The 17760-nt window shown below is 42.6% G+C and overlaps 2 protein-coding genes across 17 annotated transcripts in view; both read left to right on the forward strand.

Annotated features, from left to right (window-relative positions):
• Window positions 1–9289, forward strand: part of mef2aa (myocyte enhancer factor 2aa) — a 221383-nt gene extending 212094 nt beyond the window's left edge. For all 8 annotated transcript variants that reach the window (XM_060923983.1, XM_060923984.1, XM_060923989.1 and 5 more), the window contains 3 exons: window positions 2351–2477; window positions 3331–3454; window positions 5306–9289. In XM_060923983.1, coding sequence (XP_060779966.1) covers window positions 2351–2477; window positions 3331–3454; window positions 5306–5642 — 588 coding nt within the window. In that variant the 3' untranslated portion in view covers window positions 5643–9289. The remainder of the gene's footprint in view (window positions 1–2350; window positions 2478–3330; window positions 3455–5305) is intronic.
• Window positions 9290–15637: 6348 nt separating this feature from the next.
• mctp2a (multiple C2 domains, transmembrane 2a) overlaps window positions 15638–17760 on the forward strand; it is a 90058-nt gene continuing 87935 nt past the window's right edge. For all 9 annotated transcript variants that reach the window (XR_009654896.1, XM_060923972.1, XM_060923971.1 and 6 more), the window contains exon 1: window positions 15638–15757. The gene's annotated coding sequence lies outside the window, so the exon portion shown is untranslated. The remainder of the gene's footprint in view (window positions 15758–17760) is intronic.

The raw sequence follows: 17760 nt of genomic DNA on the forward strand, positions 1-17760 counted from the left end.
AATTCTGGATGTGGTTACCAGTGTGCTGTGCAAAGACAGTCTGGTTTGAGCTTGTTTGTGTCTCTCACTCACACTGCATGAGTTCTTCTGTCTGGTCAGGATAAGCTTGAAAGTACCAACTACCACACACACAAGGTCTCTCTCTCTCTCTTTCACTCACTCACACACACAGACACACACACACATATTCGTTGTGTGTGTGGGTGTGTGTGAGCTCACGCACAGGAAAATAAATATCCCCGAGACTCCATCAATCAATAAGTTCAGTATTTACATGTAACTCTCCAGTTTGTCCAGTTTTTGTTCTCCAGAGAGTTTTCTTCCTTTTCTAGAGTCTGGTTACTTCATTTGGGATGATGTCATACAAAGATAGAGCACAGGCCAGAATGATGTCATCCCGTCAAAGGGAGAGGCCAACCACAGCTAGCTGTGTTTTTTTTTTTTTTTCCTCCCCCCTTTCGTCCATCCAAAAAAGAACAGAAGTTTATGCAAAACGATAGTAAGATATTAACAGAGCCATGATAATGTGCATGACTCCTTTAGAGATGCCTATAGGTCTTTTACATGCATATTCAGCGAGTCATTTGTTCAAACAGAATAATTTCTCACCCTAACTTTTGTATGAATATATTGTCGAATAATGACTTTTTTTGAGAAACACGCTAACCTTTGTTCACTTTTATACCACTTTGAAGTCTTGCATTAATGTGAAAATATTCAGCAGCTCAGCTTGAAAGAAGCAAAATTCTGAAACGTGAAATCATTGACCGTTTATTATTCCTGCGCTCTTTCGAAATGTGTGTGGTTTGGTGTGTGTGAGCGAGCGAGCGCGAGAGAGAGAGAGAGACAGAGAGAGAAAGATGTCTTTATGAGGACTAATTGTCCCCACAATGAAAGAATCTGTGAATGTTTTGACATTGTGGGGACATTTGGCAAGCCTCACTGAGCAAAATAGGTTACAAAAAGAATTAAAGGGCCAAAAGAATTTAAATATAGAGTTTGGGGTCAATGTAGGCCAAGCATTATTAAGCGGTGATTACAGATAGGCAGTGGAAATATCCTACAATGATAGAAATACAAGTGTGTGTGTGTGAGAGAGAAAGAGACAGAGTGTTCCTTTTTTATATCCAACTGAGGTTCAAATGTGCCCACAATTATAATAAAATCTGACAATTTCAACCTTGTGGGGACATTTGGATGGTCCCTACAAGAAAATTGTCTTTTTTTTTTTAAATTAAACAAAAAACTTATAAATAAAAGATCCAAAAAGTTTCCTATTCATTATTAAGGTTAGGGTTTGGTTGAGGTGCAGACACAGCATTAATTAACTGCATTAATAATTATGTCAATGGAAGGTCCTTACAAGGATCGTGAGACAAACGTGTGTGCGTGTGTGTGTGTGTGTGTGTGTGTGTGTGTGTGTGTGTGTGCAAACTGCATGAACACGAATTCCAGGAGTGAGGGAATGCTTGCATTGCATGCTTGTCACCACACTGAGCTGTATTTACAACAAATCACTGCATTACCTTAAACACACCAGACAAATGGTTTGTTTTGACACTGGATAAAGCACTTGGGGGAATTCAAGGTAAAAGCTTGAAAGGAATCTTCCCCATATTTACTTTAAATTTAATCATCCCTGGCTAAAAAAACAAACAAAAAAAACGTATACTTTGAAAATGCCCCATGACTAATCCTGTCGATGAGTGAGTGTGTTCTTCTGGTCTGAGATCACTGTGGCGTTTTCCGACTTGGTACAAGATCCTGAGTAGAGGTGCCGATGATTTTGGCGTGGCAAAATGCAAGATAAAGGCAAGAGTACAAGAAATATTGAAGCAGCGCAAGTTTTATTGAAAGGATCGGCTAATTTCGCGACATGTTTTTAATGTCCGGTAGGGTAGAGATGAACTGTTTGATCACACCTTTAATGTGGAGCATGACCCTGTTGTCCTGATGAACACAAGCTGGCTGGTGAATTGTACTGATCCCAGCAAGACAGTGGATTGGATTATTTTGATGAAGCTACAGCGCCTCACTGTGGCGGGGGGGGGAAAAGTCCATACAAATATCGCTTGAGATGTTGACACTTTTTTTTTTTTTTTAATTGCGAAGACATGTGTTAGCTAGTTGTGTCGTTAGACACTGCTGATAGGGCGCTAGTGGTAAAAAAAATCTCCTGCCTGTAGATAGCCTATATTGTAGAAGTCTGCTCCAATCCATTCAGACTGAAACACATAAAGCTCAGCAGTGGCAGTCAGGAACAAGCAGTTGAAATCTTAATTTAACAGTTATTTTTTCTTCATATCACAAGTCATGATCTTGAAATACAGAGGGGTGTGTGTGTGTGCAGAACACTCAGAGGATAAGCAGCTCCCAGACAACCCAGCCTCTTGCCACACCCGTGGTGTCCGTCACCACCCCGAGTCTACCACCACAAGGCCTGGTGTACTCCGGCATGCCAACCGCCTACAACACCGGTGAGCTTACGCACACACAATCACGGAGGCATATTTCATTCACTGACATTCAGACTCATAATTATTACTGTGAAAGGGCATAGCACCATCAGTCACACACACAGTACCCTTTAAAAGCTTCGACACACCTTCTAATTCGATGATTTTCTTTATTTTTATTAATTAAAAGACACTTCATGCCTTAAAGTAATGATGGATGTCGTTTCTCTTTACTTAGTTCAGTGGTCCTTGACATACAGTTGTGGAATAGGGCTATTTACTGTATTATTATTATTTACTGTTTGATCTCAAACGCGGTAAGAAGGCAAGAAATTGCACTAATTAGCTTTTGACGAGGCACGCCTGTTAATTGAAAAGCATTCCAGGTGACGACCGCATGAAGCTGGTCATCAAGGTAAATGGTGGCTACTTTGAAGAATCTAAAATGTGAAACCTAGTTTGTTTTGAGCACTTTTTTTTTTTTTTTGGTTTACCGCATCATTCCATCCATGTTCCAGATGTTATTTTGTAGTTTTGATGTGTTCGTTATTGTTCCACGGTGTAGGAAATCCAAAACACAGAACAAAAACCTATGAATGAGGAGGTGTGTCCACACTTTCGACTGCGACTGTACATGATGTACCGGCTATGAGAATCATAATTAAGTGCTGACTGACGAGCAGCGATGAGAAAATGATGTTGTAAAGTGACAGTAATGTCCATGCACTCATCTGCTGCACCCAGAATGTTCTCTGAGGTGTGTAGGTGTGTGAGGTGTGTGCTCTTCTGAGATGCAGAGGAGTGTGATGTGTTTTCTCCTGAGGTGCGGAGGCGTGTGTTGTGCTCACTCGTGACCCATGTTGTGTTGTTCTAGAATATTCCCTGAGCAGCGCTGAGCTTTCCTCGCTGCAAGGTTTCGGTTCTCCAGGGCTCTCGCTGGGCTCCATGTCGGCATGGCAACAGCACCAACTGGGCCATGCAGCTCTCAGCTCACTGGTGTGAGTAACACAGACATTGTGTAGAAACACACACACACACACAAGCCTACAAGCTGTCATAAGGTCACATATACAGTCGAGCCGGAAAGTCTGCACACCCCTTTCACCTTCTCCACGTTTTATTACATTACAGACTTATTCTACAATAGATTGAGTTCATTTTTTTGTCACAAAATTCTACACAAACTAGCCCATAATGACAAAGTGAAAGCAGGTTTTTAGACATTTGTGCTAATTTATTAAAAATCTAAATGTAAAATATCATATGTACGGAAGTGTGCACACCCTTTGATATGACACCCAAAAGTGAGCGGAGGTGCATTTTGTTTCCACTGATACTGCTTGAGATGTTTCTACAACGTAATTGGAGTCCACCTGTGGTAAATTCAATTGCTTGGACATGACTGGGGCTTGCCAACACCTGCCTATATAAGGTCCCACAGTTGACAGTGCATGTCAGAGCAAACTCCAAGCCATGGGGTCAAAGGAATTATCTGCAGACCTCAGAAACAGGATTGTGTTGAGGCATAGATCTGGAGAAGGGCACAGAAAAATTACTGCAGATTTACAGCGGCCACAATCATTTGTAAATGGAAGAAGTTTGGAACCACCAAGAATCTTCCTAGACCTGGCCGCCCGGCCAAACTGAGAGATCGGGGAAGACGGGCCTTGGCCAGGGAGGTGAGCAAGAACCCGAGGGTCACTCTGACAGAGCTCCAGCGTATCCTTGTGGAGATGGGAGAACCTTTCAGAAGATCAACCATCCAGGCAGCACTCCACAAATCAGGCCTTTATGGTAAAGTGGCCAAACGGAAGCCACTCCTTAGTAAAAGGCACATGACAGCCCGCTTGGAGTTTGCCAAAAGGCACCTAGAGGACTCTCAAACCATGAGAAATAAGAGTCTCTGGTCTGATGAAACCAAAATTGAACTTTTTGGCCTGAATATCAAGTGTCACATCTGGAGGAAACCAGGCACCGCTCATCACCTGGCTAATGCCATCCCTACAGTGAAGCATGGCGGTGGCAGCATCATGATGTGGGGATGTTTTTCAGCAGCGGGAACAGGGCGACTAGTCCTGATGGAGGGAAAGATGAATGCAGCTAAGTACACCGAGATCCTTGAAGAAAACCTGCTCCAGAGCATTCTGGACCTCAGACTGGGGCGAAGGTTTACCTTCCAGCATGATAACGACCCGAAGCACACAGCCAAGAGAACAAAGGAGTGGTTTCGGAGAAAGTCTGTGAATGTCCTTGAGTGGCCCAGCCAGAGCCCAGACCTGAATCCAATTGAACATCTGTGGAAGGAGCTGAAAATGGCTGTGTACCGATGCTCCCCATCCAACCTGACGGAGCTTGCAAGGATACGCCAAGAGGAACGGGCAAAAATGTCCAGAAACAAGTGTGCCAAGCTCGTAGCTTCTTTCCCAAGACGCTTTGAAGCTGTAATTGCTGCCGAAGGTGCATCAACCAAGTATTAGGCTAAGGGTGTGTACAGATATGTAACCCCTGAATAACTTATTTTTGTCAGTTAAATAAAATGGCATATTTTCTAAAAACCTGCGTTCACTTTGTCATTGTGGGCTATTTTGTGTAGAATTTTGTGACAATAAAATGAACTCAGTCTATTGTAGAATAAGTGTGTAATGTAATAAAACGTGGAGAAGGTGAAAGGGGTGTGCAGACTTTCCGGCTCGACTGTACATGTTGGCAGCAAAATTTTCAACATGGAATTTATGTCACGCTTCGTCTCAAAGTGTAAGTCCCTTCATACAGGTGTGCACATATATGTGTGTGTGTTTGCACCTTCTTGTCATCCAGATAGTTAATATTTTCATCGTGTCCTTTCTCAGGGGTGGTGGTCATTTACCTCAAGGCTCCAACCAGTCCATTAACACCAGCCCCAACCTCACCATCAAGTCAGAGCCCATCTCACCTCCACGTGAGCGCGTCACTCCGTCCGGATTCCCACAGCAGCAGCCTCCCTCCTCCAGCCGTCCCGACATGGGCCGCTCACCGGTGGACAGCCTGAGCTCCTCATGCTCCTCGTATGACGGCAGCGACCGCGAGGACCCGCGCGCCGATTTCCACTCGCCGCCGATCGGCCTGAGCCGAACCCTCGCACCTGGAGCCGATGAGCGCCACAGCCCCTCTGTCAAACGCATGCGCATGGACTCCTGGGTAACATAAAATGACCAGGGAGGGCAAAACAGGCCACATAGGGGGGAGAGAGAGAGAGAGAGAGAGAGGCCAGAAGCAGGGAGGGCCATTATTATTATTGTTGTTGTTATTATTATTATTATTATTATTATTATTATTATTATACATTTTTATTTTTAATTATTTAACGTCATATTTTTGTTCAGGAAGGCTGTGGGTGTGGCAAAGAAAATTCACGCTATCCCAGCATATTGAAATTCAAGTTGGGTAATAGCCGTTATTATTCAACGATGTTAATTTGACTTGTTTTGGAAGGAGGCGGGCACACGGAAGGAAATTTCAGCTGTCCTGACATATCAGAATTAATGGTGCAACTGAGTGGTGAGAGAGAAATCAGCTCTTCAGACTGGCATGGTTACTGTACTTCGAACAGTCGTTATCAGGTACTTTAAGCAGTTCAGGTTTAGCGAAAGTCCAACATTTAAAGAAAAACGAAAGGTGTGTGGAGATGTTTCAGGATAATGTAGTCTGGTCTGGCACTTGTAGTAGCTGTTTTTTGCTGTTGAATTTGCAGGGTTGCGCACAACCAGAGCAAGTTTAGGCTGTTTGCAGGCTCTCACCAGCTGGCCTCCTTATTAATCTGACTTTATACACACTTACAAACATGTTAACGTATTCAGGATTGACCATGTTTCAAAAGCTTTTGGTTTACAAAGGGAGGTTCATGACTAAAATGAGATCACACTTATACTGTTTAACATAGGAAGACGATCCACTTATGTTCGTGCTTTTTTTGTTGTTGTTGTTGAAACACAACTTTTTTTTTTTTTTTTTTTTTAAGAATGAAAAATAAGTTAAACAGTAGCCCAGTTGAACTGGAGACAAGAGTCCTAAATTAAAATACACCTCAAACAATGGTTAAAAAAAAAAAAAGCCAAAGTATGTTTGTTAGCTCAAGTTTTGGTTTGAAAATTCTCATTTCTCTTTCACTATTCATTTCCTCTTAGTTCTGTTGTAATGTATTTTGTTACAAACTATGAAAAAACAAACAAACCAGATCTTGAAACCGATATCTAAAGCCATGAACACTCAGTGTTCTGTTTGTAAATTAAAGATTTGAGCCAAACCTTTTGCTTTTGTTATGTATATAGCAACTTTAATATATATCACCGTCAGTGTAAGTACGTATGTATTGTACTTTCACTGGATTGAAGAAAAAAAAAAAAGTATATTTTTGTGGATTACTGCCAGGTTTACAAGGCGAGATCCTTAATAAGTAGAGTATTCACTGGTTAATATTTACTATTTTGTTAACTATACTGTACTTTCTTTGAATCTGACTTATTATTGCTATTAATAATCAAAGTGTTTTTATTTGAAAGAAGGATGTTTTATGGGTCGCTTTCCCATTAATAATGGTAAATGTCTGTCCTTAAGAAATTGTAACAGTGCTGTAAGTTTGAAACGCCACTGTCTCTCTTTTTTTTTTTTTTCCTCTATTTTTGTTTTTGTAAAAGGATTACTGTAACATTAAGGAAAGCTTTTTTTTTTCCCCCCTTTACTGTACACATTGTGGGAGGGGTTGGCCAAGGCTGCTGAACACACTGCCTACTTTCACAACCAAGGATTCATTTCAAGCCTCAAGACCTTTCGAATGCCGATTAGTGACACACATCTTCTTCTCTCAATAGATTTTTTTTTTTTTAACTGACTTGCATCACAATTTAAACCGATCCCACCTTTAGTTGGTCAAATTTGATTGATACTCTTAACTCCTGTCGATGGAACCCTTCATCGAAGTCACTTAATGCCCCCGTTATTATCGACGTATTGTAAATACTATAACCTAAAACATACATACTATGTACAGAACACACTTCCCATTTTCGTTTGGTGAATTGGCTCGCTAGACTATTGATCCTCTCCAGACTGAGGGAGGCCACTCTGGAAGCGCCAGACGCTCTGTTGTTGTTGTGTGTGCGCGTGTGTGTGTGTGTGTGTGTGCGCGACTCTCCGTTTTCGCATCTATCTCTCCACACTGAGGCTCTTTCGTCCATGCTTCTTTCGCCTGCCTCGCACCTCACTGCCCCCTTCAGGTGGAAGAAGCATCAGGGGATTCAGCAGCAAAAAGACAGTTCAAATGCTAGACAATGCAAAACCAATCTCTCTGCTGGATTGCACATGTTTGTACAGTCAGGTTTGGCAAAAAAAAAAAAGGCTTGCTCTCTTTAAATTTGCTATCTATTTCCTCCACTTTGTGTGCTCTCGTCCCCTTTTTAGATACCTCTCTGCCCTAACAGGCACCATAGCAGCTGGCAATAAGCTGATGTTAATCTATGCAGTCTCTGTACACACAGCCCAGCACACAGGCTCATTCACACAGCATTCACAAGGTTAGGATTTAGAATTATAATTGGTTATTATCATCTGCCCATTCAAGACATTTCCTTGCTGATGAACAGCATCGTCTGTATGTGCACAGTTGAGAAAATGACTGTTAACCTTCAACCCTTAAGTGCTTGTATATTAAGAAGGCACACTATTTTATTGGCTACTTTATAAGTACCACAGAAAGCCATTTCATGCTGAGTAACCTTAATGCAGACCCTGGTGTCAATAGCTTTCCCTGCGTTAGCGTGGGCACAAGTTTGGCTGAAAAGCAAAGTTTCGAAAAAGTTCATTAGGAGTCTGTTTTGATGATGTCTATCACTAATGTGTTACCGCAATTAATGCCTTTCAGGGTAGATAAGCAATAATGCAATAACGCCATTGCAGTGCTGTAAACCGCACTGTGGAGTAATGATATGCAGGGCACTTACACTGACACGCACATACACATAAAAACACACACACACACACACGCGCACAAAAGCTAGATTAGGAATCAGGGAGTTTTTCCTCATGTGCACAGTTAGAGCTTTAATCCAAAGAGTTCTAAATTGTGCATGATAGTTCTCATCAACATTAATTTCATTCCCAATGTTAAAAAAAAAAAAAAACAAAGCTGGACAAAGTGCCAATGTGTCTATCAATCCCCCAGCAGACACATACAAGAAATACATAGGAAATCTAAAGAGAGGAAGTTGCTCATCTTGGTCTGAGTGCTGCTTACGACATCACAAAATGAACTGAATGTGAAAAGAAGGGTTTCAGGAGGAAAACAATTTGTAGAGAACTTCACTTTGCTGTGCAAGAGTACACTGCTTTGCTTTATGGCTTTTTCTAAAAACAGAACTATGTATTTGGTAATTGTTTGTAGTTACTAGTTCAATTCAAGAAGCTGTTTGCGGTTTGGACGCTCAAACCGTTTGGCGGCACAAGCTGGACTTTGTTGCCATGAATGAAATGAAATGTTTTAGATGAAAAAAAAAAAGAATCAAGAGAAAAATTTAAGCTAATCTGCATTCTATTTCCCTTGAATGTGTTGTTTTATCTTCATTATACAATAAATATTCTAGTGAACTTTTTATTGAATGACTAAGATATTATGCTAGGGATTGTTGTACAAATTTGTATTCTGCATTCACTTAAGTAAAGATATTGGCTTTAACTGTGTAAACATAGATTCTCTTGCTTATTCTGTACAAATTGAAGTGACTTCGAAGATTTTGTCCACCTGTGAAGTGCAGAACCTTAGAAGCTGTCCGCTTTATTAAAAACCTAAATGTAACCTCAAATTTTAACTCTATGTGCCTTCCTGTTATGACACTGAGGAAGTTTTAGACCTCGACCAAGGAGCTAAAGTGTTTACTCATATCCAGGAACCCATTCAGCATTGTCTGACCACCTCATGAAACACTTCACCACTGCAGATTAGCCAAGATGTGTGAAAACAAGTCAAAACGACATCTGAAATTTCTCAGCCGTAGCATAGGCCACTGGTTTTCCAGGATTATCAGGTAAAATTGTCATAAACCAAAAGCCACAGGCAGGAAGTTGTATACATATTCAGTTACTTGACTTAAATGATTGACGACGTACGCAATCCGACAGCAAGGTAAATTAAACAGTTAACGTCTCAGTTGAAACGTGTAGTCGCGGGCAAGCTGGAGCCTATCCCAGCTGACTATGGGCGAGAGGCAGGGTACACCCTGGACAAGTCGGCAGATCATCACAGGGCTGACACATACAGACACGCAACCATTCACACTCACATTCACACCTACGGTCAATTTAGAGTCACCAGTTAACCTAACCTGCATGTCTTTGGACTGTCGGGGAAACCGGAGCACCTGGAAGAAACCCATGCAGACACGGCGAGAACATGCAAACTCCACACAGAAAGGCCACTGGACTCGAACCCAGAACCTTCTTGCTGTGAGGCGACAGTACTAACCACTACACCACCGCGCCGCCCCCTTCATTAACTCACACAACATTATACATAACAATTTGGATGCATTCCTACAGATCTTGCGTAAGATTAGCTTGTTAACCAAAGGCAAGCAATACTTTCAGAACAACAACCAACATGGGCACATAATATCTCCAACTAGATGATAACCAGTCTACAACGGTTCCTTCCTTCCTTCCTTGCTTGCAACACTTCAAGATGGCTGGCCTTTTTTATACGATCTTATATGCTACTAATGTTATATTAATAAAACAACATTGAAGGTAAATGGAAGCCCATGTCAGATCCATGTTTTCTGACATCACAGAGCCTTTTTATAACACATGATTTGTGACAGGGGCGACACGGTGGTGTAGTGGTTAGCGCTGTCACCTCACAGCAAGAAGGTCCGGGTTCGAGCCCCGGGGCCGGCGAGGGCCTTTCTGTGTGGAGTTTGCATGTTCTCCCCGTGTCCGCATGGGTTTCCTCCGGGTGCTCCGGTTTCCCCAACAGTCCAAAGACATGCAGGTTAGGTTAACTGGTGACTCTAAATTGACCGCGAGTGTGAATGGTTGTCTGTGTCTATGTGTCAGCCCTGTGATGACCTGGCGACTTGTCCAGGGTGTACCCCGCCTTTCGCCCGTAGTCAGCTGGGATAGGCTCCAGCTTGCCTGCGACCCTGTAGAACAGGATAAAGCGGCTAGAGATGATGAGATGAGATGATTTGTGACATTGTCTAGCCATTTAATTACATGAGTTTTCTGACATCGTGATGACTAATATTGTGCTCCATTTGATATACAATGACAAACCCTACTTAAAGATGATCATAAAATGATTTTATATCATCAAAATGTAAAATGTCAGAGCAGGTTGTTAAAAAAAATGATAAAAATGCAATATATCTACACAGACCAATTCTCAGTAAGGCAGACTACAGTATTAAATAGTATGTCGAAATGCAACAACTTTTATATGGAAGCCTGTACATTCTCTGCTCACAACAGTTGAAGGTGATAAGGCTGTCGCAACCGACTCTAATGTTAGGGGGAAAAAAGTTAAGATAAATAGAAGGGGAAGTACGGTGGTGCAGTGGTTAGCACTGTCGCCTCACAGCAAGAAGGTTTTGGAGTTGAACTTTGCAGCCGACTGGGGTCTTTCTGTGTAGAGTTTTCATGTTCTTCCCACCCCTACATGGGTTTTCTTCGAGTGCTCCGGTTTCCTCCCACAGTCCAATGACATGCAGATTAGGCCAACTGGCTTCTATAAATTGTTCACAGGTGTGAATGTGAGTGTCAATGGTTGCTTGCCTTTGTGTTAACCCTGTGACAGATTGACAACCTGCCCAGGGTGTACCCCACTTCTCGCCCAATGTCAGCTGGGATTGGCTCCAGGTTCCCCCACAACTTTGACAGATAAGCGGTCTCGATAATAAATGGATCTCATTTCATACTATCTCAAGTTCTATTTCATCCCCCAGTGCACATTATCTAGGTGTTAAAACACTGTCCACTGGCAGTTTACGGTGTCTAGAGACCCAAGGTCACGTAACCATTTCATCCATCCATCCATTATCTGTAACCGCTTATCCTGTGCAGGATCGCAGGCAAGCTGGAGCCTATCCCAGCTGACTATGGGTGAGAGCCGGGGTACCCCCTGGATAAGTTGCCAGATCATCGCAGGGCTGACACAGAGACAAACAACCATTCACACTCACATTCACACCTACGGTCAATTTAGAGCCACCAATTAGCCTAATCTGCATGTCTTTGGACTGTGGGGGAAACCGGAGCACCACTGATGACATTTTAACAGTCCATCATTGGTGTGTCCAGGGCATTTAAACTTGACAGAGCCCGCCCCTCTCCAAGCTTGATCAATGGACAATTTAGAGTAGCCAGTTAGCCTAACCGCATGTCTTTGGACTGTGGGGGAACCCGGAGCACCCGGAGGAAACCCATGCAGACATGGGGAGAACATGCAAACTCCACACAGAAAGGCTCAAACCCAGAACCTTCTTGCTATGAGGTGACAGTGCTAACCACTACACCACTGTGCCACCCAGCCCAACTGATTATACATCACAATAACCCATTCATCCATTATCTATATTGCTTATCCATTGTTGGTAGCTGGTGAGCTGGAGTCAATCCCAGCTGACATTGGGTGAGAGGTGAGGTACACACTGGACATGTCCCCAATCTATTGTGGGGCTAATACCCCTTTCCCACCAAGGCAGTTCCATGGCTGGTTCAGAGCAGTGCCAAATCTCGAACCAATTCTTCATGTTTTGACAGCCAAACTGGTTCCAGAGTGGCACCAACACTTTGCTGGGCTAGAACCAACAACTGCTTATGTCAGGGGCTCAGGGCAGGATTAAAACTTTGACAACCATTAAAAAAAAAACAGAGCTAGTGTAGCGTCTAGTCTGAGTAATCTAAAGAAGAAGTAGAAGAAGAAAAAGAGACAATGACAAAGTCCACCATTGTCATTGTTGTGCTTGGTGTTAGCGGAGTGGGCTAGTGGTGCTAGCATCAAGGAAAGTGGAGATGTATACAGTGATGTAATGATGTGATTCTATGGTGGATCTCTAGCCCATGGAAAAGCAAACCAGTTCTGAGAAGCAAGTTGAACCAGCACTAGCCCAGAAGTAACATCTGGTTGGCGTTGGTGAAAACAGTGTAACAAACAGTCATTCACACTCACATTCACCAACATCCATCCATCCATTATCTGTAGACACTTATCCTGTTCTACAGGGTCGCAGGCGAGCTGGAGCCTATCCCAGCTGACTATGGGCGAGAGGCGGGGTACACTCTGGACAAGTCACCAGGTCATCACAGGGCTGACACATAGAGACACACAGTCATTCACACTCACATTCATCAACATGAGTTTTTCAAATTTCGCATTGATTATAAAATACTACTATTGGCCTATAAAGCATCAAATGGTCTCGCGCCACAGTGCCTGAGCGAACTTCTGGTCTTTTATGACCTTGGATCAAAAGGTGCAGGATATCTGTTGGTACCTCAAATAGTGATGGCGACATCAAGGAGCAGAGCCTTTTCTTACAAACCCCACAGTTATGGAACAGCCTTCCAAGTAGGGTTCAGGGCTCTGACACAGTCTCAGTGTTTAAGTCAAGGCTGAAAACATATGTTTAGTCAAGCCTTTTATTAGGTAAAGGAGTAGATCTGGAGGGTTCTCTGGCATAGAGTATATTGGTAAATGTGAATGTATTGGTGTTGCCCCCCCACACACACACACTCATGCATTCACTCAGGTTTGCTGACAGTGTAGTGGCTGGTTGTTTTATGTCCCAGGGCTCCCTCATGTCTGTGTTACCTTCTGGCTCTCCCTTTTCAGTTATGCTGCCAGTTAGTCTTGCCAGAGTCCCTGCTTGCACTCAGCGCATAATGTATACTGTTCCACATCAATCCTGAGATACCAGTGATGCTGGCCTCTCCTGCTCTTCAGACTTACCTGATCCATCCTGATGCCCTACTTCTGGCAGGAGTCTCATCACATCACTCCTGTGGAGAACGGCCCCATATGGACAGTTGAAAGATGCATTTAGAAGATGGCTCTGGGCACTTACAGTTTTTCAATGGTGGTTTAGGACTACAGTTGACATAACTTTAGGACTGCGGTTGTCATGAACAGTTTTGCACTCCAATGTCTCCATCAATGAACAATTAATAACTTCAACAAAATAGATTTCATGCTAAAACTATGCTGAACTTCTTGGTTACACAGTTGTACTTTGTGACTATGTAGAACACAGGAATGGAAGCAAGTTATTTATAATCATGCTATTTGTTACACCCAAATGAGGATGGGTTCCCTTTTGAGTCTGGTTCCTCTCAAGGTTTCTTCCTCATGTCGTCTGAGGGAGTTTTCCCTTGCCAACGTCGTCTCAGACTTGCTCATTAGGGACAAAATACATTTATTATGAATAAAATTCGTTCATATGTTTAAAGCTGCTTTGCGACAATATTTGTTGTTAAAAGCATGATACAAATAAACTGATGATTTTAGAGTTGCCAGTTGACCTAATGTGCATGTCTTTGGACTGGGAGGAAACCAGAGCACCCAAAGGAAACCCATGCAGGCATTAGGAAGAAATGCAGACTCCACACAGAGAGGCCCTGGTTGATTGATAAGATATAAATTTATCATGAAAAATCATAAAAAAAACCCATAAAATATCTAGGCACAGGTTATTCACGAAAAATTTTAAAACACAATATCTACAGTACCAGGTAAGTTTGGGCATGCTTTCTAATGCGATGTTTTTTCTTTATTTTATTAATTAAAAGACTCTTCATGTCTTAGTGATGGATGTCGTTTCTCTTTACTTAGTTGAGCGGCTCTTGACATAATAGGGATTGCTACAGTTGTGGAATAGGGCTATTTACTGTATTATTATTATTATTATTATTATTATTTACTGTTTGATCTCAGACACATTAAGAAGGCAAGAAATTGCACTAATTAACTTTTGATGAGGGCGGCATGGTGGTGTAGTGGTTAGCGCTGTCGCCTCACAGCAAGAAGGTCCGGGTTCGAGCCCTGTAGCCGGCGAGGGCCTTTCTGTGTGGAGTTTGCATGTTCTCCTCGTGTCCGCATGGGTTTCCTCCGGGTGCTCCGGTTTCCCCCACAGTCCAAAGACATGCAGGTTAGGTTAACTGGTGACTCTAAATTGACCGTAGGTGTGAATGTGAGTGTGAATGGTTGTCTGTGTCTATGTGTCAGCCCTGTGATGACCTGGCGACTTGTCCAGGGTGTACCCCGCCTTTCGCCCGTAGTCAGCTGGGATAGGCTCCAGCTTGCCTGCGACCCTGTAGAACAGGATAAAGCGGCTACAGATAATGAGATGAGATGAGAACTTTTGATGAGTCACAACTGTTAATTGAAAAGCGTTCCAGGTGACAACCTCATGAAGCTGGTTAAGATAATGCCGATAAAGCGTCATCAAGGGAAACGCTGGCTACTTTGAAGAATCTAAAATATGAAACGTATTTTGTTTACCACATAATTCCATCTATGTTCCAGATGTTATGTCATAGTTTTGATGCCTTCAGGATTGTTCTATAATGTAGAAAATAGTCAAAATACAGAGAGAAAAAAAAAAACTATGAATGAGCAGGGGTGTCTAAACTTTTGACTTGTACTGGATATACAGTCCACAGTATTAAACAGTATGCCAAAATGATACGACACATACTATTTGACAGGATTTGCCTGTTTTTACTTCTTATTATATATTATGTGACTTGCTGTTACACAATGCGTCCAGCAGAGGGCGCCGAAACTCCTCCTAATCAAGACATCAATGGCAAACAACAACAACAACAACAACACTGCTGAATATTGTGACCAAAAGGCAGAAACAAACAAACAAAAGGTTGCGAATATGAAGTGAATGAGCATAAGAATAAATCAGCTGCCAAAGCACAGAGCATCTTTCCCAGCGAACAAGTTATTCCCTAGCTTCTTAATTACTTGTCTAAATTGATCAGTAATAGTTAGTTATTGTTATTTTCATGAAAACAACTTAATGTTGCATTAGTCGAAGAAATTCAGGAAGCGTTTCCATCTTGAGCAGATCGTGTTTGTGCTTCACTAATAACTGATCAGACTGGATTTGTACAGGGATGACACTTTCAACTCCGCCCACCAGTGACCCAACAAACCGGTCAAATGAGACCGACAGCTTGAGAGGTTCCGAGTGTTTCAAAGTTTATCGGATTAATGCTTTGCGTCGGGAAACGTCCAAGTCTACTTTACATGTTTTAACGACTTACAGGTAAGAACTTTCCATTGTTTTCATTTTCTCAAGGCTGAATTTCTGAACTTGTGTTTACTTGTTGACAGTTGGCTACTTTCCAGGTAACCAGGCGAAGTTTCTCAGCTTCTTCACGATAACAGCTTCAGAAATGTCGCGTGAAGAAGGCAGACTGGTTAAAAGCAAAGCTGACAGTCTGCTCTCTGTACACCTCTGGACACACTTAGCTCTTGTGAAAACACGACATTTCATTTTATCTTTAGCGAAAGGAAACTTCACTGTACGCCTGTTCAAAACCGCAGCATATAAATATTCATATCGTACCTTTAAATTAAACAGGTTCAACACCATTTAAGTGTAATATAAATTGGGTATTGATGAGAAAACAGCATTTTTTTTTTTCCTCACAGAAGAAACAGAGAACCTCAGAAATGTGACAGCACCTGACACTGGAAGACACCTGACACACACAATCACAAGACTGACTAATATATTGAATGACTGGTAGCTGAAAACAATTTGTCGACATTTATTGCCCATCCCTGTTTGGATGTCACCTGGACATAAAGGAAGACGATCCCTCCAGTCCACTGGGTGGAATAAATGAACTTTGGGAGGATCATGTACAGAACAACCTGTTTGCCTCTGTTGCAGATTCAGTTGAATACAAATGGCTTTACAGGCCTCTGTTTCCAAAATGCTCCTTAATATCCAACAGGCTTGTACGGTAGTACTTGAGTCCGACTCGTGCCCTAATTTTAAGGACTCGTGACTCGACTTGGACTTGAGCACTGATGAGACTTGTGCATTAACTGCATTCGGACTCGTAAATTTTTTGTAACGTGCTATAATAATTTGGCATAAGATATTTATACCTACGTAAATTTTTGTACTAATTTCATGCAAGAGTGTCACACCTGTGCGCCTTGACGCGTGCATCAGATAGACTCTCGGGCGCGCTCCGGACAGTGTGCGCGCCAAACGGACTCTCACGCGCGCCGTAAACAACTCGCACCTGTACGGGATTAAGGCGCAATCAGTGCACCGATATAAAAACTGTGAAAACACACTTACTTTGCGAAGTATTGAGTTGCGTTGCTGACACATTACCGAGCCTTATTTGCTTGTTTGGTTTCCTGAGCCCTGATTTCCTACTTCTTGTCTACGATAGCCTGTTTCTGTCTCGCTTGACCTATTGCCTGTTTCACTGTTTTACGATTTTGCCTGCCGTTCTGGATTGTTTACCCTCTTCACTTGTATTAATAAACACACCTTCTGCGCTTACATCCGTCTCCCAACCATCTCTGACAGAATACTTTGCACTCCGTGATAAAGAGAATGCATATTCGCCTGTTCATACGTCATGTTCAGGAACATACTAACGTTAATGGCGCTAAAGCCTTGGTCACAACCGGACGTACGATTTTTTGGCCGTGTGATTTTTGGCGTTTCCCAAATCGCTGTTTTTTTTGTTCGTGGAGAAAGATGCACGTTGACCGTAAGTTTGTCTTGCAACCTGAAAAAAAACGTAAGCGCCCGTAGAGTTTGTTTGACATGACAAAGAACCTCTGCGGCCGGTCTGCGGCTTGAAAATCAGCACGTCACACGTGCGCCCTCCGTGCGTGTCTTGCGTTTTTTGCACATAGACCGGCTGTAGGAGCACGTACGGCCGGTTGTGACCGAGGCTTTAAACAGCCACTGTCAAATGGTGCGGTTGGAGTCTTGGACTCGGACTTGACTCGAAAATTTTTTAATGACTTGGACTTGAACACTGGGGACTCAAGACTGGACTCGGTCTCGATATCAAGTCAGCACTGATATACAACATTATTATGTTCGGCATTTCTCAGAGGAAAAAATTGCAATTTCAGCATGCGGTTTTCCATACCAATAGCTTTTACAGTAGTGCGTTAAAGGGGCCAGTTTTCCCTTCCCAGAATCCAATTCATTGTTTTGGTTTTGCAAGCATGTGACCGCTACCTGCTAGGTCTCTGTGCAGCAAAACCTCCACGCATTCGCTGTTA

Source organism: Neoarius graeffei, chromosome 6, assembly GCF_027579695.1.
Source record: "Neoarius graeffei isolate fNeoGra1 chromosome 6, fNeoGra1.pri, whole genome shotgun sequence".
In the NCBI taxonomy this organism is placed as follows: Eukaryota; Metazoa; Chordata; class Actinopteri; order Siluriformes; family Ariidae; genus Neoarius; species Neoarius graeffei.